The sequence below is a fragment of the Pagrus major genome, chromosome 17 (genome assembly GCF_040436345.1).
Source record: "Pagrus major chromosome 17, Pma_NU_1.0".
Lineage (NCBI taxonomy): Eukaryota > Metazoa > Chordata > Actinopteri > Spariformes > Sparidae > Pagrus > Pagrus major.
The window spans coordinates 4,441,325-4,464,860 of NC_133231.1; the positions used below are offsets into that span (position 1 = coordinate 4,441,325).

The following is a 23,536-nucleotide window of genomic DNA, read 5'->3' on the forward strand; positions in this document are numbered from 1 at the left end:
CTTTTCTGGAATACCAAGTGATGCATATTTATATTCTGTATTCCAGTTCTTGCCGCAGTAAGCAAGACAAACAATTTTTTTTCTTCCTATGTCTTCATGAGAATAAAGCCTGCCTCACCTCATGAGTGTCGGACGAGTTGTTGCGGATGTTGACCTTCAGAGTGCTGGACTCACCCAACCTTGTGGCTGGGAAGGTGTAGAGATCCTGTGGAGAATACACACCCCTCCGCACAGCCTCCTCCTGGCTGAGAATTACAAATTATGCCAGTTTTAACAGTAAGCATAACACACTCACCATCTGAAGATGAAACACTCTAAAAACATTACTTACAGTACATTAAATGAGAGTTATGAATGTAACTACGGTTCTATGAATTCTGACAATATGTAAAACCTGGATATGCATCACGCACATGTGCAGGAGATCGAGACATAATATCTCGTGTGACTTGGATGATGCAAGCAACCTGATAAAGGGGCCTGGAACCCAGCAGTTGACGTCTATAGAATCTTCTCATCAAGACCTTATTTACCTCTGTGTCTCTCGTTCTATTTCATTCTTCCTGACTGCCAGAGATGGTATGTAATACCTAGATGACCCATACCAACAAAGCCGTGAGGAGTCTGTACTCACCGAGCCTGAGCTGCAGACTGAAGGAGCAGACAAGACCGCTGTTGCCACAGTATGAGGGGCAACCACATTAACCCTGTATTAGCAGGAAAAGGTACAGGAAGAAGCCCACGTAGCTGCTGCACAGATGTCGCTCAGTGGGACACCACTCAAGGCAGCCCAAGAAGTGGAAACAATTCTGGTTGAATGACACTTCACAGGGGCACCTGGAGGTCCCTGAGCCTGTATGCCTGTGTTATGGTATCAACAACCCAGTTTAAGAGACAAGTCACTAACCTTCCTGTGCCCTCAATAACAAACAAATAGTGCATCAAACTTATGAAACCCAGCCGACACATCCAAGTAGTGTCTCAGAGCCTCAACAGTATAAAGGAGACTCACATCAAGGTGTAGCTCTTACGCCCATGGCTGCGGGCAAAGACTGCCAAACTGATAAGCTGATTGACGTAAAAAGCCAAAAGGCTCTTGGGAAGAAATGAGGGGTTAGGCCACATAGTAACCCCAGACCCATCAGAATTCCAATGCAAGCAGTCCCTAGCAACTGACAGGGCATGCAGTTCACAAACCCAGACAGCCATCTGAGATCAGCCTGTTCAAGGGGTTCAAGGACAATAGGCTAATCTCATGAAGGCACCTGCCTGTGTAACATGTGGGGGCCACAACCAAGACAGCACCTTTCAACATGCTGAGCCAAGACAGCAGCAACATACACCTTAATAGTAGATATTTGAGCAATACAGGAACAGAGCAACTCTCCTGGTCCACCTGCTGATCCCTACACCAATCAGAAAACAGTTCCCACCCATTGGCATACAGCGCCCTTGTAGAGGAAGCTTGAGAGTTAAGTATGGTTTGGACCACAGCCTATTCACAGGAACTCAGTAGCAAGTAGGGACTGGTATCGTTAAGATTTTAACGGGACAACAACTCTTACCACTACCACCCATTGATCCGGTACTTTAACGACACTCTTATCAGTCCTTTTGTTACCTTTTAAAGAGAAAAATGTAACAATTTAACAACAGAATGAACAATTGCTTTATTTTTGCACTATTTTGAACAAATAACCATTACAGAGTATAATGTAATAATAAATCAAATAAACAGTTACGATTTTTTTTAACATGTCCCAACAGCCATGTTCAACAATTCACTAATAACTGTTACTATTGGTCAGCTGAATATTTAGCTGTGCGTTCATGAATACTGTGTGAAAAGGTGAAAGCATCGTCCAAGCCGTCATTCAGAAAAGAGCTACGGCTTTAAGGATAGGCAGATGGTTGTGGAATGCACATTTCAAAGGGAGCAGCCTCTACATACAGACCAAGCCACGATATGGCAGATTGAATGGCTTGCTTTACTGTTAAAAAAGGCCAGCCTCAGCATCCTTGAAGGACTCTGCTTCTGACCCGTGAGAGCCTGTCACTGAGGGGAGTGGGGACTCCCCCTCCAATTCATCCCATCCTACTGATTCCTTATCAATTAAAAGATTCCCTGAAGCCACAATAGTTAATGCATCCTCATCATGTTGGCTAGCAACGGCGGGTAAAGAGGCTAGGGGGTCACCCTCATCCACAGCCTGGAGTGGCAGCTCTGAAACTGTAGTGACAGCCGCAGCAGAATGACTGCCGGGCTGTAGGTTGAGAAGAAGGGCCTTAATCTGGGCAAACTCAGAGGCCAAGGATTCTTAAGTCTCCTTCAAAGAGGTACATCACACTTTTGTTTCTTCTTAGTGTTGGAGGCGTCATGGTCATCCTCTGGGCTAAGAGAGACTATGCAAGAGTTGCAAACGGACAGCATAATCAGCGATTTCAAGGCGAGGTTGTTGTCAAAAATCAGCAAGGGGTGTAACCATGCACTTGAGTTTATGCACCATGCACTTGATTTATGTATTCTTGTATGTATTCTATTCTTGTAAAGTGTCTTTGAGAGTTTTTAAAAGCGCTGTACAAATAAAATGTATTATTATTATTAACCCGAGGGAAAATATTGTCTAACAGGCAGTAAAGGAAAGAGCCTGTTCCTGCCCCACACAGACACTGTTAAGGATAGTACTTTGTTGGTATAATGTCTCAACCTCCTGCGCATGCCCGGAATGCATATCCTGGTATTACATAGTGTCTCTGGCGGTCAGGAAGAATGAAATAGAACTCATTCATTCAAGTCATCACAGTGAATTTATGAGCTCCTTAAAAATCGACACATTAATGAATTTATGTCTCGGATGCTGGATTTTTTTCCTTTCATGAAGACTAAAGTCAACCAAATATACACCAAATTCTATAATCATCTATATGTTTGTGTGTGTCTAACAAATTGAGCTTTTTTAAAAAAAATTATTTCCTGGGCATTTTTATGCACCACACAGTAGAGAGATGACAGGTAACAAGGAGGGTGGGAAGATACGGGGAACAACATGCAATGCGGCGGTTCATGGGCTGTATCATAAATCCCTAGGCCACAAGGGCAGCCCAAACTGAGCTTACTTTTACAGGAGGTTAAACAGCCCCAGTCATTGCACTGTTACTCTGATATCTAAAGATTCAATTTAATTAGCTTTATACAACACAATATTATATAAGGAAATTGCAGTAGTACCTACCTTTATGCTAGTCACAAAAAACAAAAGTTAAATAAGTGAAGGAATCAAGACATAAAAATCAAACGATTTCTGTGGTGGTAGTTTTGTGGTAATATCTTCTACACTGGTTTATACGTTTTAATGCTGGTGAGGATGACATGAATGTTGACTTGTAGCTAAGCAGGTCTCACCCGGTTTTGCCAGCTGAGGCATCAGCTCTCTTCCTGCTCTTGACTGTGGCCTCTGTCTTCACCAAAGAGCATTCTCCTTCCTGTGGTCCTTCCACTGGTCCACACTTTGATCCCTTCAGAAAGAAAAAACATATCGGCCGTTCAGACCTGATATCAACATACATTCTGAGTGATCCGATTACAAGTGAACAGCTCTAAGTACAGGTGTGAACATCCCCTTTGATCACTCCGACCACATTCTGAGGTGGTCTGGGGCACATGGGACCACATTCTTTTTACAGTGTATACTTGGGCCACATTGGAGGACCACCTACTCAACTGACGTCTTCCTTGAATTAACAAGGAGAAGCCACAACAATAATCATAATGGATTAAACACTGTCTGATTTCCATGTGGTTCACTGTAAGGTCAGTAATGTGTTTGGGTTCTCTTAACCTGCCGATATTAGCAGCAGATGCTTGTTTCAAATAACCATTTAACTGGACTCCCTTACAAGGTGCGTGATTTTAAGAGTTGTTGCATGAGGAGAAACTTCCTTCTGAATCCTGAATCATTGATGACTTCTTGCATATTTGGTATTAAATGTACAAAGTGTTTGTTGCGGCATTGCTTTACTGACCTGTCTGTTTTCATGTCTAAAGTGCGCCCTGTCTGCCTCCGTGTCTGAAGTGCGTTGTACAAATACAGTAAATGATAACTCTTTGACACCCGAGTAGAAAGTCTCCAGACTCCCTTAAAAATGGTTTAATATTAAGAGTTGTTACATTGGCAGAAACTTTATAAACTTTGTGAAACTGTCTACAACACATTCTTAACCATTTGTGCCTACACATTTGGCAAATTTATATATATGGACATATTTCTATCTTGTGTAAAAAAAGTATCTGTTTGTTCTAGTGATGTAGATGTATTTTCTGTATTTACATAAAGAACAGGGAGTTAATGCCAGGTGTGAATGAATGGGCTTAAAGGTCAGCCCCTCAAGGCCATTCTGAACCACCAGTGGTCGCAGTTCAGCGCCGGCATGTTGGATCCAAACATACTGGTGTGTCAGCCACACCTCCCCTGGTTTCCCCGCAGACTTTTGCGCTACTTTTGAAGTGTTGAAGGATAGGTCGAGCTATTTTCATGCAAATGCGGTCTTGACTCTGGTGTTTGTCCCCAAAAGTTGCATAAGTCAGAACACACGAACACACACACACAAACAAACACACACACACACCTTCTCGCTGTGTCTATAAATGGTTGGGCCAACAATTCTGAACAGAGGGGGCAATTCAAAACTAAAAACAGAGAAGCACAATAATAACAACAACAACAACAACAATAATAACCCACTAATAATAATAATACACAGAGAGGGAGTGTGATGTCACTCTGTGCTCAGGAAGTGTTAACTCCACTATGTCTTTACATAGCAAATGGTTGTTTCCTGATATCTAGTGATGCTGAATGTTGTATATTGGACCTTTAAAGCTGTCCACTTGTGATCAGATCACTCAGAACGGATGGTAAAGCCAAATGTGAACAGTCTCTTAAGGATCTTAAAGTATAAAATACATGGCTGCCATCTTCATACTACTTCAAGACAGCTGGTTAGTAAAGAAGAAGCTGAATTGATTTTGGCATTTCACTTTAACACTGCATCTAAGAAATAAGACAACAAAAGCGTTACCATCATAGCCACTTAACCTACTTATGTGGAGCCATCTATCTGACATCCCACTTGCTGTGCATGTATGCTCTTAAGTTAACTGGGTCTGTCATAACACTTCACATTAAAGCAGCACACACACAAAGCCCGCAGGCCCTTCTCAGCAGGGTGGCTCTCCTTTCCATCCCACAACCCACTTTTCTCATTTGTTAATTCTGTCACTAACACTACAAAACCAAAGTCAAGGTTCTACTGTATGTGCTGGTTTTGTTAAACCGATGGAGGTAATGTCACACTCAAATGCTTTAGGACGCATTCACACTAGGCAATCCGTACCGTGCCCAAGCACATTTGACCTCCAAAGTCCAGTTTGTTTGACTAGTGTGAGCGCTCCGTACCTTGCTCAAGCACGGTACACGTTCTTGGCCCTGGCATGGTTGGAAGAGGTGAGCTTCGGCATGGTACAGTTGCTCATGCATGAGCAAAAGCAGGGATGCGCAACGTGGACATGAAGTATAATCATGTGTATTACGCCGCCTTGCATAATCATCTATGACCGGGGCATCTATGACCAAAATGACACAGGATAAGCCACAAAAAAGTCAGTAAACTCATATTCTCGGTGTTGTTCTCCATTGTGCTGCGACTGCACTACGATGTGATGACGTATGCACAAGAGATAACCATGCTCAGGCCCGGCTGTGTCTAGAGCAATGCGAGTGCAGGCCAGCGGGGAACCGAGGAGGAGGGACAATTGTGCTTCGGCACGATACGGAGCAACTGGTGTGAGTGCACCCTTAGAGTGAACATTTCCCCCAGTGAACAATGTTTATACACTCATGGTTTATTTTGAAAGTGAAACAAATTAGATGTTAGATACAAGTTTGACTGATGTAGATTTCGACATTTTTCATCTTTGTTGCAGCAAAAGTAAGGATTGTATATCATTAATGCTTAACCAAATCATAGTTAAGGAGGAAAAAATAAAAACAGTGATGTTACCATGGCTATTTTTGTAGTTTAGGAGTAAAACAAAACTCAGACTTAGAGTGACTCTTAAGCCATGTACTTTAGTAATCAGATATGTTGTGTGAATGAAAAACACCAACAATAAAAGGAGCGGTTTTGACAGTAACTGTATTTTGGGCAAAATGAAACCTCTAACATTAGAAAAAGTGAAAAGTCTTTTCCAGTATACGTAACTCTATACTACAGATAGACATTTGCTCTCAGTATGGTGTTTAAATCCCAGACTAATAATTGAGTCCTTACAGTGCCACAGAGTTGGAAGCGGATTCTGGTTTTCTGCTGTGGCTCACACACAGGATGGCACTCCAAGTCCCAGAACTGGGCGTAGTCACCTCTGTCCCTGGGCAGGAAAGTTATAGGCACCTGGGAGACCAATAACAACATAGGAGACACAATGTATTTAACCGTATAAATGCTTGTCATACATGTTCTGCAAGGCCAACTTCTAGAAAAATCTAATTTATCAACTTCCCTAAAACTCAATAGTTTTTACTGCTGCAAAGTTTTTAAGTGAAACATACATAAATATAGCTCTAGTATAAGTTAAGGGTATAAAAACCCATCAACGAACAAAATGCTCAAAAAGAAAAGGAAACAAATTTTGAAATTGCACATATCAAGAAGACAGCAGTGTTTCCTATTAATTACCTAGATTCTGGCGGACAGAGTTTATGAACTGCATCTCAGACAAGATAACCGTGTTACACGTCTACACACGTTATTAACCTATTATTTTGTTTCACCCTCTCCCTTCTATTAATTTCCAATCCATTTCCAATGCATTCCCCCTTTTATGCTCCCCAACACACACACACACACACACACACACACACACACACACACACACACACACACACACACACACACACACACACACACACACACACACACACACACACACACACACACACACACACACGTTAGGCTTGTGTTAACATTGTATAGCCAAAGCTCAATATTATAAAATGTAGAAAATACACATTTTCTACCATTTCTGATTCATGTTCATGCTATTTATGATATGGCCTTATAATTTTCCTCTCAAAGTGCAACAGTGATGCATTTAACTCTGACTCTAATGAGCAAAATTTTCCACCCACCATAGCTTCATAAACTCCTGTGGGAAAAACTGAGACAGCAATACTTACATTTGAAGTATAATAATTGAACAGTGGAAGTCAATGCATTTTCCACAACATGGTCCAGCCAATATTCAAAATTAAAGCCTTGTTTAGATATGAAGGGATTCTGTCCAAGGCAACAAAACTGGGATTTTAATTTTAAATTGATACAGGGTGTTTTGAGTTTGTATTAACAGAATAATCCAGTAACAACCCTTCAGAGCAAATGGCAGCATATCAGTAAAGTAGACTAAAATATGACAAAATATAATAATAGAACAGAGGGAATTAGAAATAAAGGCCCATCTCTAATGCTAATGCCTGCTGCTCTTGAGTTCCAATGATTTCTGAAAACTGAAAATGTGACTAAATCTGCTGGGTCAAAAAATACATACATCAACTTCAGTGACCAATTTTGGTGACGTAGAAAAGTGTGTGAAATTAGCTTTTTGTAGCATGGCCTCTAAACTTCTTCTGAGTGATTATGATTGATAACAATTGGTGATTTTTCTGGGCCCATTTTAATGCTTTGTGCATGCATTTGGGAACAATGGGAAAGTCTAAGGTGCTCAGCATTGATCTGAAAAGTCCAGAAAGTTACTTGAAGCCATTTCAGAGCAGTGACAGGTCCAAAAGATTAATTGTGCAATCAATTGTTTATAAGTATAAAATGCATGGCACAGTTGGCACACCTGCTGCTGAGAGAAAACTGGTCAGGATGGTCAAGAGTCAACCAAAAGCCACCAAAAGGCAAGTTCACAATGAATTAGAAGCTGCTGGAAGACAGATGTCAGTGTCTACAGTCAAGCCTGTTTTGCATTGCCATGGGCTGAGAGGCTGCTGCCCAAGAAAGAAGCCCTTGCTCCAGACGCGGCACCTTATAGCTCGACTGAAGTTTGCTGCTGATCACATGGACAAAGAAAAAACCTTCTGGCGGAAAACTCTGTGGTCAGACAAAACACATATTGAGTTGTTTGGCCACAATGACCAGCAATATGTTTGGAGACGAGAAGCTGAGGCCTTTAACCCCAAGAACAACATACCTACTGTAAAGTATGGTGCTGGTAGTATTATGCTGTGGGGCTGTTTGACTGCCAGTGGATCTGGTGGTCTAAAGAAAGTAAATTGAATAATGAAGAAGGAGGATTATCTCCAAATTCTTCAGGAAAACCTAAAATCATCAGCCAGAAGCTTGGGTCTTGGGTGCAGCTGCTATGTTGTTCTGCTACTCGCATGCTGGTTAGGGTTTGGGCGATGGACAATGCCATCGTCCATCGCCAATGGCCGACAGCCATCGTCTACTAATCCCTGACCATCGTAATATTGTGATTTCAAAGGCTCCCCACCAGAGAGCACAATTAAGTGGCGTGACCCCTCAGAGTTGTTGTTGTTTGTGATATGTGGGGAGAGGAAATGAAAAGAAGTATGTTGCTGCTCAGTGCACTGACATTACGTCTCCATGTCCCGTTTATTATTTTCTTATTAAACCAGCTCAGTTAGGCGAACCCAAGACACTCGGTTAAATATGTGGCAGCAGTGTTTTTTCCCCCACGGGCCGCTGTTTCTCTTAGTCATGCTGTTTTTATACACAGTTTTCTTAGCTTAGCTTCCTTGGCTAGTCGACCAATGTTGTTTTATGCATATGAGGCTGAACAGAGCTAAGTTATGGACAAGTGGTGCGGAGACGAGGACGCTTTTAAACTTGGCACAGGGATGTATGTTGGTGGTAATGGGAGATAGTTTCCCCTGCAGGGTGAGACGGTTGGAGATTAATGTCAGAGCAACGTCAGCGGCAGCTACAGTGCAGAGCTAAAAAGCAACTGCTGCCTTACGACAACACTGAGGGGACACGCTGCCTCAAATTTGTTAACAACCATGTCATTGTCCATCACGATGTTTCACTGTAGACATCGCCCAACCCTAATGCTGGTCCTACTAGTGATTTTTTTTCCTCATTGACGGGTTAAAAATAACAGTAAACAACCAGGATGAGGCAGATCATTACTGTGTTTTAAACTGGAGGACAAGACCTAAGACCTAAGTGAAAGTGAAACTTAACACTACACAGAGAAATGTCTGTTGTGTTCCCTCTGTAGTATTTATCCATGCTAAATAACATGCCCTGCTACCGACCCGTTCTACTCTGCTTACGACCTCCAGTCATGCCTCTGCCACACAAAAAATAATAGTTAGATGAATCCAAAAAATAAATTGATAAAAGAATAATCGTTAGGTGCAGCCCTAGAATAACTGTATGTATATTTTTGACCCCGCAGATTTGGTCACATTTTCAGAAGACCCATAAGAAATTCATGTTTGAACCTCACGTCATGAATGTATTTTGTGACAAAGTAGTATGTTTTCCAATCATTCCATCGTACAAAAATGAGAGATGTAGACATCATTGGAATTCAAGACTGCCATAATATACATGCATGTGCGCATCTCAAGAAATTAGAATATCATGGAAAAGTTTAATTTGTTTTATAACTTAATTCAAAAAGTGAAACTTTCATATATTCTAGATTTATTATTATTATTATTATTGTTATTATTATTATTATATTTCAAGCCTTTTTCTTGTTTTAGCCTTTTTTGATTTTTATCAATTTTTTTATTGTAAAAATAACTTTTGGTCAACAACGCTACGAGCTGAAAAAGGATGTGATTCAGTCAAGTCAAGAGCATGCCTACCCAACTAAATAATATAAAGATATTCAAGGAAAATTATAAAACATTACAAGTAACAGACTATAGGTACTCAGATAATTATAATCAAGGCTTTTATATAACAATTACATTTTCAACATGCTAAGTGGCCTAAACTATAAAAGAAGGAACTGGTAAGAAATGATTTGCTTATGTATGTTTGAGTATAAACAAACAAATATAAATAACCAATATGAGCGATTCAGAACACTGTAACAATAAAAAATTAAGCTTTATATTTTTATTTAAATACCTCTACACCCGTACCTAGCCTATAATTGTAAAGACACATTTTCTTTTTACCATACATGCGCAAAAAAATATGGGTTTTTTTTTACCTTTTTTTATCTGAATGCATTCCACAAGATTGTTTTCCTTATAACCCATATCATTTGCAGTACATCTTGTCCCATCCCTTTATAATGACTTGCTCTTAACATTAATGACAAGTCCAGCAGCATGTGAGTGCTTACCTCCATCTTCTCATGGGCTCCCAGTGTGCCAGAGACCCTGGAGCATCTGAAAGCAGTGTAAGTGGCCCGGTAAACATCTCCAGTGTTGTCAACTCCCTGAGTACAGAGAAGGGATGACAGCTTGACCTGAGTGACTGCTATCACACAATGGCCAGTAACAGCACAAACAATAACATTAAATTCACAACAGCAGGAGAATTAACCTACAAAATTAACTTAAGGTGAGTCACAAGACAAAATACAAGATTTTAGCTCCACTTACACATTAAGATAAACTATATTCAAAATGAAATTGGAAACAAACCTCAAAACAAATAAAAGCATTTGTTCCCAGAGGGCTAGTAAAGATGAGAAACATAATAACAGTAAAACAGGAATGAAAGAGTAGACAGAAGAAAGAAAAATGAAGAATGAAGAAAAAAGCACCTTTACGTATGGGGGAGCAAATGATGACAGGTACCACCTCACTTCCACTTCCTTATTCTGCACCTCCAGCTGGGCCTCTGAAGTAAGAGAAAACAGAGAGGTTGGGTTTCCCACAGGAATATACACACAGCGTGCTGCCCACAGACTCCGACTCTCTCTCAAAGTTATGACAGTCAAACAAGTTATTTCACAGGGATTGTTACGCAAAAAAAATGTATCCACCATTTTACAGATGGTTCTTTCATGATGTTAGCTTATGGGAAAAAGTCTTTTTGGGCTGCAGTGCATCACGTGACAATGTAATTACACAGTTTGGCCACTACAAAAACTGGCTACAAAACCTGGTGGTCTTCCTGGGAGCCTGAGTCACCAGAGCAATCTTTCTTTCTCTTGCTGGACCACTCACACACTATGCACTGCCCTGTTTCTTAAAAAGGAGCCACACTGCTTTTATAACTCCTACATGACATATGACTCCCAGATTCTACCATAGTCATACATCATTATTCAATATTGGAAACAGCTTAAATTTTGTGACTTTGAGCACAAAATTAGGTTATTTGTCAAAAAATATTTAATAAACAGCATGGCTCATCAACACCGCTAAAAAAATAAAAATATCAAATATCATAAAAATATCAAAATATACTTACACTTAAATCTCCCTAAATCTGACGCACTGGACCTTTAAGGCTGGTCTGACTTCACCACAATGTTCTGATTTATTCTACACCCCAAATTTAGGTGAACAGAGCAACATCTGTCCTCCGGACAGTCACCTCCCTACCTGATGTTTCCCCTGAGGGAGTGGTGAGGAAGTGGATGGTCTTGTTGCTGATCTCCACCAGGGCTTGAGGTGGCTGTGGGGTCTGTGGAGATAGCAAGGTCTTGGTGGTAAGCCTGACCACAGGCAGCACAGGAGTGGCAGCTTGAGGAGGCAGGGCTGATAAAGTTGTGTCTGCTGGGGCCGCTGATACATCCAGAGCCAAGTCCCGACGGATTTGGACCTTAATAAACTGAACCAGTAGTCACATTGCAAAAATTCAGCTCCTGTTGACTTCTCATACCATAAGACAATATTCATAATTGACTTGTCTTGATGTCTCGAGTGTCCATACCTTCTGTTGACTGTCACACTGGACGTAAATCTGTCCACTCCATGGCAGCAGGGCAGATTTAGATGCTAGTGAAGGGTTGGGACTGATCAAAATCTGCAGGTGGCATCTTGGTTAACAATAAAAAAGAAATTAGACAAGTCGAATAATTAAAAACACAAGTATACACAGTCAAATGAATTATCATTGAACCCTTGTGTAATTGTTCATTTGTTAAAGCTATGAAGACTCTAGTTGTAAAGGGCTAAGGTGCCACTTTTACATAGATATACCTCAAATGAACAGCATTTAACATTTAATGCATGTCTAACACACTTGATGCAGGGTTCCCAGATCTTCTTAAATTCCCTCAAATTTAATGATTCAGTTTAAGACATGGATCATGATTAATTACTGTGACAACACCAAGAACATTTAGAATTAGAACTAGCAGCCTTTTTTTCAATTGTTATTAGAGATGTTCTGATACCATTGTTTCCTTCCCTATACCGATTCTGATACCTGGGCTTTCGGTATCGGCCAATACAGAGCACCGATCCGAATGTTGAAGACAATACTGTGTCCACCCAGTGTGCAGACTTGTCAAATTACAGACACGTCAGAGGTCCAAATGTCAGTAGTAAAGCAGATTGCCTACACGTCTTTCAGCCTACACGAAATGTGTTCCCTCACCGTCTCAGATAGATTGGGGAGAGCCATGTCTATTTTCAAAAACTGTCAAGGCGTGATCTTTTTCCTCTCTAATTCACAAACTTTCAAGGATTTCAAGGGTCTGTGGGAACCCTATTGACATGGTATAATCACCTACAGTGTGGTGAATATAAATAAAACAAGAAGGAGACACATAAATACATGCAGGAAACATCATGAAGTACAATTCTAACCCCAAATACTCAACTTTATCTCAGCCAATAAATGTAACTGTTTATTCTTACTGAGGCTCGATAACTCCATGCTGAGGGGTGATGGTCAAGCAGTGAGCAGGCCAGGACAAATCGAAACTCAACTCTCTGGATGTGTTGTTCCGAATCTGAACTTGACTGGTGGTAGCTGCACCATCTAAAACAATGACAAGAACAACAAATGGTGTCAGACGTCATTGCAGAGTCATTCACCTATGGTTTTAGAGGTGACTGCCTTACCAGCCATGCTTATTGGGGGTTGGAATTCAAAGCTAAGGTGATAAAAGTTGAAAATATAGTCTACTTACTGATGGTGGGAGCTGTGAGGACAAGTTGTTGTGGATGGATGGTCCAGGACTCAGACTGCTGGTGTAATGGCTCTGAGGCCTGAGGGACAAAGAGACATTCTGCATTTAAAACAAGAATTGTTTTTTATGACATTTTTCATCATATCCAATTGAAACAACACTAACCTAATCAACACTTCTCTCATCACAAGAATTCATTCAAGCTATTAAAGAGGGCATATGGTACCTTTAAGGAGGCCTCTGTCACTCTCAGTGCTGGACCTTGGGGACCTTTTACTGGCAACACGTCCAGAGACACATTGCCATTTGGCGAAACACTGGAAATTACACAAAAACATTTAAACTGTACATTGTGTTTTGCAGCTCTTTTATGACTATAGTGCTTTATGTAATTGAACACAGACAACTGAGGATCTCATCCATGAAAAATGTAAAGACCCAGTACTTCTGTACCTAGTGCTTCTTTTACCAAATGTGATTGTGGTATTAAGTCGAATTACCATGTATTTCCCCATATATTTTTAATGTAAAACTGAAATGCAATTACAGTACTAAACACTATAAAGCATTTTATTTCTGTATCCCTGCCTTTGTGTTAAATGGATTTGTTGTGTTGTCAATTCAGAAGGTTGAAGCAGGTCCTAGTGTATTACAATATGTTAGAAATGTTTCTGTTGGTACCTGTCTGTGTCTGAACAGTGTCTTGCAGAGGGCAACAGCATTTCAGTGTGGTCACTCTGCTCACAGACTGAGCTCTTTGTACTTCCCAGCAATGACACCACTATCTTGCTCATGTTTCCGTAGAAGATGTGAGCTTCATTGGGACGTGGGGGCAGGTCGTAGGCTACAGAAAAAAGTTAATAATTAGTCAGACCAACCAAAATTTGAGCCCTGTAATTCCGACAACCCTTTAAAATTAAATCTGTTATTTTGATTATTTTTTCTGTACCAACTGTGATTTGCTGCTAAGGCCTACTTCAGTTTACACATAAGATATAGAAGCGTTCATGAACTAACTTCAGGGTAAAAGTCACTCTTCACCAATGAATACGCAATACAGCAGCAAAATTAAATGTGATAACATTGCAGATCATTACTTTTAATATTATAGACTTTTTTTAAAGAAGAGACAAAATAATAATAATAATAATAATAATAATAATAATAATAACAATAACAATAATAATAATAACAATAATAAAGTATTATTATAATGACATCTTACGCTCTGTAATAGTTTCTTCGCCCAGGAACTTCTCATTAAAGTTGATGTTTTTCAGCAGACTGTTCTCAGACAGAGCTCTCCTCAAAGCCTCTGGTTTACTCTGAAGCAATCTGAAAGAACAAAACACAAACACACTGTAGGAGGAAAAAAATGTCTTTCTCACAAAAGCAGAACCATCTGGAATTAGATCTAGAATTAGACTTTATCAGCACTTTTAATGAAACAACTATATCCCAGCTCACAGATCTGTAGATCTGTTACCAGCAGCATCACACAAATACCTCTTTGTGCACAACAAAGCTTTACATAGACACTGTCTTTTAGATCTTATCATGGAAATACATGAAAATAAAGGAAATACTGCTCTAATATACGTCAACAGTTTCCTTTGTATTATTCTTACTGTACGCATTTATAAAATATGTCTACAAGTGTATTCCGTTTTCTTCTGAAACATAAGAACTTCACTAAGCAGTGAAGTTAGTTTACATTTGTACTGAACAGATCAGTACTTTCATGCTGAAGCAAAGGGACATTAAAACAATCACTTCAGTCTGGAGAGATTCACATTATTTTTTTGAACAGGATACTTAAGTTGACCTGAGGACAGCTCAGATCAACTTAAGTATCAACTGTCCCCTAGTAATTCCAATACCTCCTAACTAACTACTTAAAAACAAATAAACTAAACTGAGTGTTGGAAGGTCTCACCTCCTATACTGCTGCCTGGACACCTCATCTCCGCAAAACAGACAGACAGTAGCCAGCAGTGCATTGACAGACTGACACAGGCTTTGTTCTCTTTGGGTGGACTTTATAAGCACAGTGATCACCTGAAAACAAATGATTAACATTTAATTCACATTTTCTACTCTTCCTGTGTATTACTGCTTATCATTAATTCTAGTGTCTTGTGTAGCACTTGAAGAAATCTTTTAGCAGCAACATTTTATTTCCCGTATGATTACTGTTAGTTGTATCTTCTCTCCTACCTCTTGTGTCCTTTCCTTCAGTACAAACTGTGACGGCGCGAGGCTGATGACAGACTGTTCCATAACTGATCGTGTCTGTACATCAGAGAAGGCCATGGCTTTGATGAAAGCTGCTCTGGAGCCTGTGTTCCTCACGCACAGACAAACTTTGCTGACGCAACCGACAGCGATGTCAGTCATATTTGCCACATAGCCGTCCGCCTGTTTTCTCTGGTCTTCCAGGATTATGTTGCTTGTCCCACCGTAGCCCGACAGTGGAATCTGAGGATGGGAAATATAGTAGCCAAATTAAAGTATAGCCCCAGGCTTTCTATATGAAAAAAAGAAAGCATAGCAAAGAGGTGGTGATGAAAATAAGCTGGAAAAAAGAGGGAGGATGTATAGATATAAGAGAGAAATGCAAAGTGATGACTACAGACAAACAATCCAGAGAGCAAGGCAGGACCAAAAACGTCACATCCTCACAGTGAATTTGACCCCTGGCTGTGAAGGTCGGACTCCAGACTGTTTGATCTCCAGCTTGGCCAACATGCAGGCCACCCTGGTGGGAGCAAAGAGTAGGTGGACGGTCACGTCCTCTCTGGGACGAATTGACAGCTCCCCATGTCGGGTCAGACGCTCCTCAGGACTGAACATACTCTGGAGCTGAGGAAAAAACAAGTGTATACACTTCACATTTGAACAGTGTAGACATTCCTTATGTGATTAGTCAAATTATCTATGTTTCATGTTTCATATGTGTTTAATAAGATAAAAATGTCAGAATGTCAGAATAAAGGGTCAAAAACTGTTAACCTTTTAAGGGTATGTCAGTGCTAAACGAAGGCAGCTGGACTTGCTTGAGGTTTATTGAAGACATTTCACCTCTCATATGAAAGGCCTCTTTAGCTCTAACGGACTGGTGGGGAGCCTGTGGCAATTTATCATTTGTGGGGTTGTGAGCAAGTCTGTTGGAACTGAAGAAGCTTTTTGGGTAGGAGGTGAAATATCTTCAAGAAACTCAAGCAAACCAAGTTGCCTTCATTTAGCACTTAGGTATACCATGACCAGGATTATTGAGAACCTTGACAGACCAGCTTTAATGGGGAACTCCACCGCTTTAACACATGAAAGTCTGTTTACAGCTATTGGGGAGTACTATGCATTTGTGGAAGAAGTTGTATATACTGTAGCCCATTGTGGCTCCACAGGGAGCTGCTCAAAGTCTGAAAAATTGCCTCAAGTGAGGCTACTGTGATTGGGGGTAATGTGAGCACCATGTTTTGGCAAGAAAGATGAATAGAAGAATGCATTGAATAAAAAAAAGATAATATCTCTGGTTCTCCTGAAGTACAATGCTAAATCAGTGAAGAACTCCTTAAAAATGGCACACTGGTGTATTAATCTTAGGCCTCTTCCCTGTCTGGTTGTACAATGAAAAATCATATAAAGTAAAACCATCTTTGGTCACAAAGTGGATCACTGATTAACATAAAAGACACTCTGGAAATGAAAACAAACCCTGCAGGTAATTCTAAGCGGGATATCAAAACACAAACACAGGATGTGAGGATACTCTAACATCTCATCTCTTTCTTGTTCAGTATAGAAATATGCATATATCAAAATCTACCTGAAAACAGTCCTGGTCTTGACCACGAATAAGCAGCCGCAGCTGCTGTGTGGCATTGGTCGAGTTGTTCCGGAGAACCAGCTTCTGTTGGCTGAAAAACAATGGCAGCTGTTGGTTCTGAGATAACAGTTAATGTGCAGAAGCATCAAACTGACAGTGAGAAACTTTGATTTGAGATTCAGAGTCATTATCTAAATGTCCTCATTTGTGTAGCAATTCAAAGTCTAACCCGGACCCAGTTAAACCTTTTTAAAGAATACATCCATCCTATGTGCGATTCAGCTTTCTTACTGCTGTCTGCACTTTATCTCTCTTCAATGAGTTTAAATAAATTGTGCATTACGTTCAAACAGCTTCTGAGGAATCACACTCCCTGTAGACGCCCTCTGGCCCTTTTCATGAATAACATTATACAAGCCTTAATATAATAAGGTGGACCACTGGGCCTTGAGTTTTTTATTGATTAGTTTCCAATGAATAATTGATACTTATAAAGTGTTTTTTCTGTAACCAAGTAATTGTGAAATTAATGAAAAACTGAAAAGTTGCTTACATAGCTCGTCCCAGAGTGACCCCTCCCCAGGCTACGAACTGTTTATTAGACAGAATCGGTGGAATGTCAGTGGCCACACCAGCACCAAAGACAGCAGCAGAGGGATTGGCAGGATTCCCAGAGTCTTCTGGGACAATTTCTCCTTTTAGGGTTACCTCATACTGAGGACCTGATGGCAGCACCAGGATGGTGAGAAGGCTGTAACACAGCAAGCAAGTTAGTCCCAATCAGGGAGTTGTGATGTCCACTCAACATGTGACATGTTTTGGGTTATTCAAGGACACATCCCAAGACTGGTACTTATGAAGGCTTCATCAAAATTACGACCTGGTGAAGAGGATTACATCAGAGCAAGCACAGTGCATTACATTAAAAATAATCTGTTTAGTCACATGCAATCTTACAATTAGGGGTGACACGATCTTGAGTCAGATATCGAACGAAATGACGTCACGATCTCGATCTTTGAAATCAAAGGTGGAATTGAGGATTTAACCATGCCCCCAGTGTCATGTCTGGTAGGCGTGCCAAGAGGGGAAAACACAAACCAAACAATCACTAGTAGGTCCAGCATGCTAGGAGCATAACAACGTAGCAGCTTCGTCTTTCGCCAAACTGATTAGCAGGGGTTCACAACACGTCACACACACAGACCATGGAGTGCCACTCCCACACCGCCGCACCAACCTGCGGCATTTCACCGCACCACTGTCTGTTTGCTATGCGCGTGTAGCAGAGGCGTCCACAGGCTACATGACAAATATGGCAGGCAACCTCTGCAGAGCCACTAGATGGCAGGTACCCTCTATGACTTCTTTGTTTACAGTAAGTTTCCAATTGTAAGTAGAGGGGCGGCTGTAGCTCAGTGGGTAGATTGGATAGTCGGTAGTGGGTAGTTCGAACCCCGGCTCCCCTGGGCGGAACTGAGCTACATGCCGAAGTATCCTTGAGCAAGATACTGAACCCCGAAATTGCTCCTGACGCGCAGTTGGCACCTTGTGTGGCAGCCTCTGGCGTCAGAAGAGGGCCCGTGCGATGAGCTGGCGACTCGTCCAGGGATATACCCTGGCCTCCGCCCATATGAAAACTGGGATTGGCTCCAGTAACCACCGCAACCCCCTGAAAGGGGGGGATAAAGCGGTAACATCCCCGCGACCCTCACGGATAAAGCGGTTAAGAAAATGAGATGAAGTTTCCAATTGACTGGTGAATCAAGTTATTGTTACATTTATATTGTTAATAAATTATTTTAATTTGACAATAAGGCCTTAGTGTGGTACATCGCAAACAAATAATGGAAATTATATCACTCATGTAGACGATCTTTTGAAATAAGAATAAAAAAATTAAACAAGTTATCATGGCATAAAACCAATGATCCTAGACTAGTCTAAAAATAGCATAGCTATCTGTGCTAAGAGAAAAAAACAAAAAAAGATAAAGAATCTAACCAAATTGTGAGCTTAAAATCGATAATCAAATGGAATCAAGGATTTGGAATATTGTGACACCCCTACTTACAATAATCCTGTTAGAAATGTGGATAAGCATTAAAATAGTCAAAACTTTAGGTTATTAAAGCAATGATCTAGTGGTGTGAACTGGGTTTTTCTAATATCTATCTACTCCCATTTAGGAATGTATACGAGAAAGCAATGAAGATGTGTATACCTTTCTCGATGTTTCCTGCTGCCCTGTGCTTTGAAGGAAACCATGATGCCTTGCTCCTCTCCCACTCTCAGGGACAGTTCATCAGGTGTCACAGAGAAACTGTCCTCAGCATCACTGTGCTATAAACACGAGTAAAAGAGAGGCAATGAGACAGATTCTATGCGAGAAGAGGAGGGAAAGAATAGGGACAAGTGACAAGACATGTTGGGAGGTGGGGTGGGGGAGTGCAGAACATGGGGAAAGTGAAGAAAGACAAGAAGACCTAGGAGAGGGAATTGAAAAAGGAACAGCAAGAAACAAAGTTAGAAAGAGAGTGAACAAGAGGAGTGAAAGAAAGATGACAGAAAGGAGGTGAAAATAGAGAAAACAAGAAAAACAGGAGCCAAATATCAATGAATCCCAACTGTATGTGCGACAGTCTGAGCCCAAAATGTCACAGAGGCTTACCCAAACCCCAGATCTAATAAGAAAAGTAAAGGTCAGAATTACCTTGAGTTTTAGCTGCACGTCAATGTTCCCCGCATTCTTTAATGGCAGCATCTGTTGACTGGATTTACCCAGTGGAGCAGACAGGCTGACAGTCTAGTCAAAAGAGGCACAAAAAAGTAGTTGACTGCCAACTCTAGAAAAGGCCAAGAAAAGTTTTTAGATGTTATATGAAACAAAATCAGAAATGTAGATAGACTTTTATATAAATTAAATGCAGTGTGTAAAAGTGGAATTGAGAATCCCGCTTTCTTTAACTTTCAAGAGTTTAACATCCACATTCTCAGTGACTGGCCAGGTGCCTACACGTACTTCAAAAAGTACCATGGTTTAAAGTGGTCTGATATGTTTAGCTGAACAGTCCCATGTTGGTAACTGTTTTTTCAAGAAATACCCTATGTGAGCTTCTCTTAGATCATTCTTTTAATCTACATTCTTTTTACATTATCAATAACAGGTGTATCGTTGTATTGTACATTCACCCCTAACCATTCGTATGTGTCAAAATAGTCTCAGTCCACATACTTGCACACAGTTACATTCAACTGGTCAATTCAATATGAGCTGAACAATGTCGTTGCTATGAAGACTATGAAATACTTCTCATCTTTGCAATCTGGCGGTGTGCAGAGCTACATCATCAGTCTGAAAAGAAAAATTAAAATGGTAGTTTGACTACCTGCAGGTCTTTAGGAGCATGGACCCTTGCAGTTCCAGACCTGGCTCTGAGGGAAATACTCCTTATCACATGACTCTGACCAGGGGAGTCCACTTCAATGTCCACCCGAGCACTGTACTCATCTGCCACCCCAAGCTCTCCTGTCAAGCACGACCAATGATACAGAGATACCAGAAAATAACTGATTTCATTTACTCTGGAATATGAAAATGTTAAATCCTCAGGTCTCGTAGATTATGATAATTTAGGTGACATATTTAATAGTTAACACATTGAATTGCCTTTAGCATGAATGATACCAACGGTTAAATCCATTAAGTGTGAGTCATTAAGTATTGAATCCAGGGTGATTACCTGAAGAAGCTGTGTACTTTTGCGGAGCCTTAAAGTGAACCCAGACCGTGAAGCTCTGTGGATTCTTAAAAAAAGAAGAAAAGAAACACATTTTAAAAACTTTTTTTTGTTAAATATTTTTTTATTTCATTCAAGAAATTTTTTTATTTTCATTCAAATTTTCATTATTTTATTTTATTTCATTCAAAAAGGTGAGATAAAGATTCAGATTGGATGTGAGAAACTCCATTACCCATATGTTATTATGGGTTCTGCCTTTCTTCCAGAAATTAATTAAAATTAACATTGGTTGAAAGCTTTACAGTAAATATGACACAAAAACATACAACATTAAATAACTGCGTAAGTGGCAGAGATGCTGAATAAGGTTGTAATGTTTTTCTAACCTCTCCATAGCTGGCATGCATCACGTGATTCATCACCGAAGGAGAGGACACCTGGGTCATGGGTCCAGCCTCCTGTGTTGCCTCAGATGTCATTGTAACAGGGTGCTTGGAGAAGGTGAAGCATCGCCATGCTGTAGCGTTCTGGAGATCAGATGAAGAGATGTAAAATTTGCCCCGTTCAGAAACTATTTATTATGCTCAAAGCAAGCAGCTTATGGCGAAACATTTTCAGCTCATGTATGTGTGTATGTGGCCAAAAATCATTATCTTATCGTTTGTTTGATTTTTTCCCCCCAGAAAATAATTAACTTTTTTTTAAAATTCAGAACAGTATTGGAGTTTAGAAATAACAGCTAGTTATATTTCAAATATAAATAGAGTAGCAACAGAAATATGTACATGAGTGAATAAGGAATACACCATGTTTCCAACACATAAACTTTACTTGGGCAGGCTGTCCATGTATATTAAACGCCACCCAAGTATATCTGGTGACACATTTTAGAATTATTTATCATTTTATGTTAATATTATTATTTTATATTTTTTGATCTGTCTGAGACAACGAAGTCATCCAAGATTGATTAACCAGTGGACAATCTACCCTCACTATGATTAGGGGTGCCATGAATCTGAAAATAATATTGAACTGTACGATTCACCATCCACGGTTCAATAGGCACTTATGGTTCGCAGCTTTTCAGTTTTGCAGTTACATTTTGTGTTTCTACTTCCCATGCATTTCTCTCTAAAGTGGCTGTGTGTGTGTGTGTGTGTGTGTGTGTGTGTGTGTGTGTGTGTGTGTGTGTGTGTGTGTGTGTGTCGCTGTCCTGCAGTGAAAGCGAGCTGCTGTGTAACCAGAGATTACCCCTCCCCACGAGTAATTGGCCAATCACTGTTAGTATAACGTAATGACGCTGGAGTAGGATAGAATTACAGTGAACATGGCAGACAGCATGGCGAGCAGGGTGGAGAGGCAACAGTTTGAGAAAACACCATCTTCTGTCAAATCTTTGGTGTGGGGACATTTTGGTTTTGGTGTTGAATACAACGATGAGGGAACAAAAAAAGTTGACAGAAAAGTAACTGTCTGCAAGCTCTGCTTGACTCATGTCACTACATGAGTGGAAACACTTCAAACCTGAGCATACATCTGAGCCACCATCACCCAGCAATATCTCTGAATGGAACTAGGACAGCCGAGCAGGTAACGCCATCAGTGAAACAGCATTCTTTCTCTGATGCCTTCAAACAAATCTATCCCATCATTTAAAGGTCCCATATTATACTGTTTTTCATCAATTTCACACAGCTGTCAGAGGTCCAACAACACTGTATTCAAAATGTATTGCCCCAAACCCATCCATGGTCCTGAATTTCAGCTGTCTAAAAGTCGCTCAAGTGAGCTCTACTGAGAGCAGGCTGTTTCTGTGCCTGCACCTTTAAATGCTAATGAGCTCCATCTGTCAACGCCTGCCTTGCCTGCTACACGCCCCTCTCAGGGAGAGGATGCCGCTTACGCTAGCGGTAGCATGCGCTAATGTTTACAGTGGATGCATCGCTATGGCTCGCCGAGATGCTGTCATTCAACCATACCAGTTTGACCCAGAATCGGACCCAGAAGGAGAGGCTCAGAAAAATACAGGCTCTGCGGCTGCAGCAGGACTCCCCAACTCAACCACCCGGCTCCCATCCCCCACTGACCTGCAACAGGTAACATCTAAAAACAGCGAGCGAAAGCTGTGTTTGTCTCCAACACAGTCTCCAAACTATTGGACACTGTTCTCGCATATTCTCTGTCTCCAGTCTGCACGTTTCCAGACTTTTCACTGTGACAACCAAGCTCCCTCGTAATATTATTAACATTAAACTCGCTTCAAACGCCATTGCATAGCGGACCGAAGCGGAGCTAACTAGTTAGCCAATTTCAAGCTGACTTCACCATACTCGTAGGCAACTGTAAATACTATCAAAACGTGGCGACACTTATCTGTGGCTCGGGTGCAGTTGCTGGGTCCCGTATGGTTGGGACTGATCCTTTTACGAGGGTCAGTGTCGAGGCAAAGCCACTTTGTGCTGACCCTCGTTACTGAAGCAGTCCGATGTGAAGTGGTTAGCACACACAAACAGACTTACAGGAACCATAGCCGGCACGTTGTCGTTACTCGTTAAAAATGAAACGCAACCACTGTCTCTTCTGTTCTTCTGTAGCTGGGACAGAATATAGGCACTTACGTTGATTTTTACAACCAACAACAGAATGCTTCTCGTTGCGCTTCAATATGGTGCTTTCGATAGCGTAATGGCGGATCACTGAGACGGTAATGCTGTACCTGGTGGGTGGACACTGTGGGTGGGAATATTGAAATGATCGGTCAATGACGTCGGTGACCGATGCTGAATTTGACTCGCTCATCAGGAAACTGCAGGCAAGACA

The 23,536-nt window shown here is 40.8% G+C and overlaps 1 protein-coding gene across 2 annotated transcripts in view; it reads right to left on the minus strand.

Moving 5' to 3' along the window:
• The window catches only part of cep192 (centrosomal protein 192), a 44,117-nt gene that overhangs the window by 3,197 nt on the left and 17,384 nt on the right, over window positions 1-23,536 (minus strand). For both annotated transcript variants that reach the window (XM_073485211.1, XM_073485210.1), the window contains exons 29-50: window positions 21,100-21,240; window positions 20,714-20,777; window positions 20,360-20,499; window positions 19,684-19,776; window positions 19,195-19,313; window positions 17,524-17,721; window positions 16,971-17,061; window positions 15,824-16,003; window positions 15,359-15,619; window positions 15,078-15,199; window positions 14,367-14,476; window positions 13,823-13,985; window positions 13,368-13,458; window positions 13,142-13,220; window positions 12,867-12,990; window positions 11,935-12,040; window positions 11,604-11,832; window positions 10,817-10,893; window positions 10,391-10,486; window positions 6,331-6,450; window positions 3,404-3,516; window positions 119-245 (exon numbers count right to left, since the gene is read on the minus strand). In XM_073485211.1, the coding sequence (XP_073341312.1) occupies window positions 119-245; window positions 3,404-3,516; window positions 6,331-6,450; window positions 10,391-10,486; window positions 10,817-10,893; window positions 11,604-11,832; window positions 11,935-12,040; window positions 12,867-12,990; window positions 13,142-13,220; window positions 13,368-13,458; window positions 13,823-13,985; window positions 14,367-14,476; window positions 15,078-15,199; window positions 15,359-15,619; window positions 15,824-16,003; window positions 16,971-17,061; window positions 17,524-17,721; window positions 19,195-19,313; window positions 19,684-19,776; window positions 20,360-20,499; window positions 20,714-20,777; window positions 21,100-21,240 (2,844 nt within the window). The remainder of the gene's footprint in view (window positions 1-118; window positions 246-3,403; window positions 3,517-6,330; window positions 6,451-10,390; window positions 10,487-10,816; window positions 10,894-11,603; window positions 11,833-11,934; window positions 12,041-12,866; window positions 12,991-13,141; window positions 13,221-13,367; window positions 13,459-13,822; window positions 13,986-14,366; window positions 14,477-15,077; window positions 15,200-15,358; window positions 15,620-15,823; window positions 16,004-16,970; window positions 17,062-17,523; window positions 17,722-19,194; window positions 19,314-19,683; window positions 19,777-20,359; window positions 20,500-20,713; window positions 20,778-21,099; window positions 21,241-23,536) is intronic.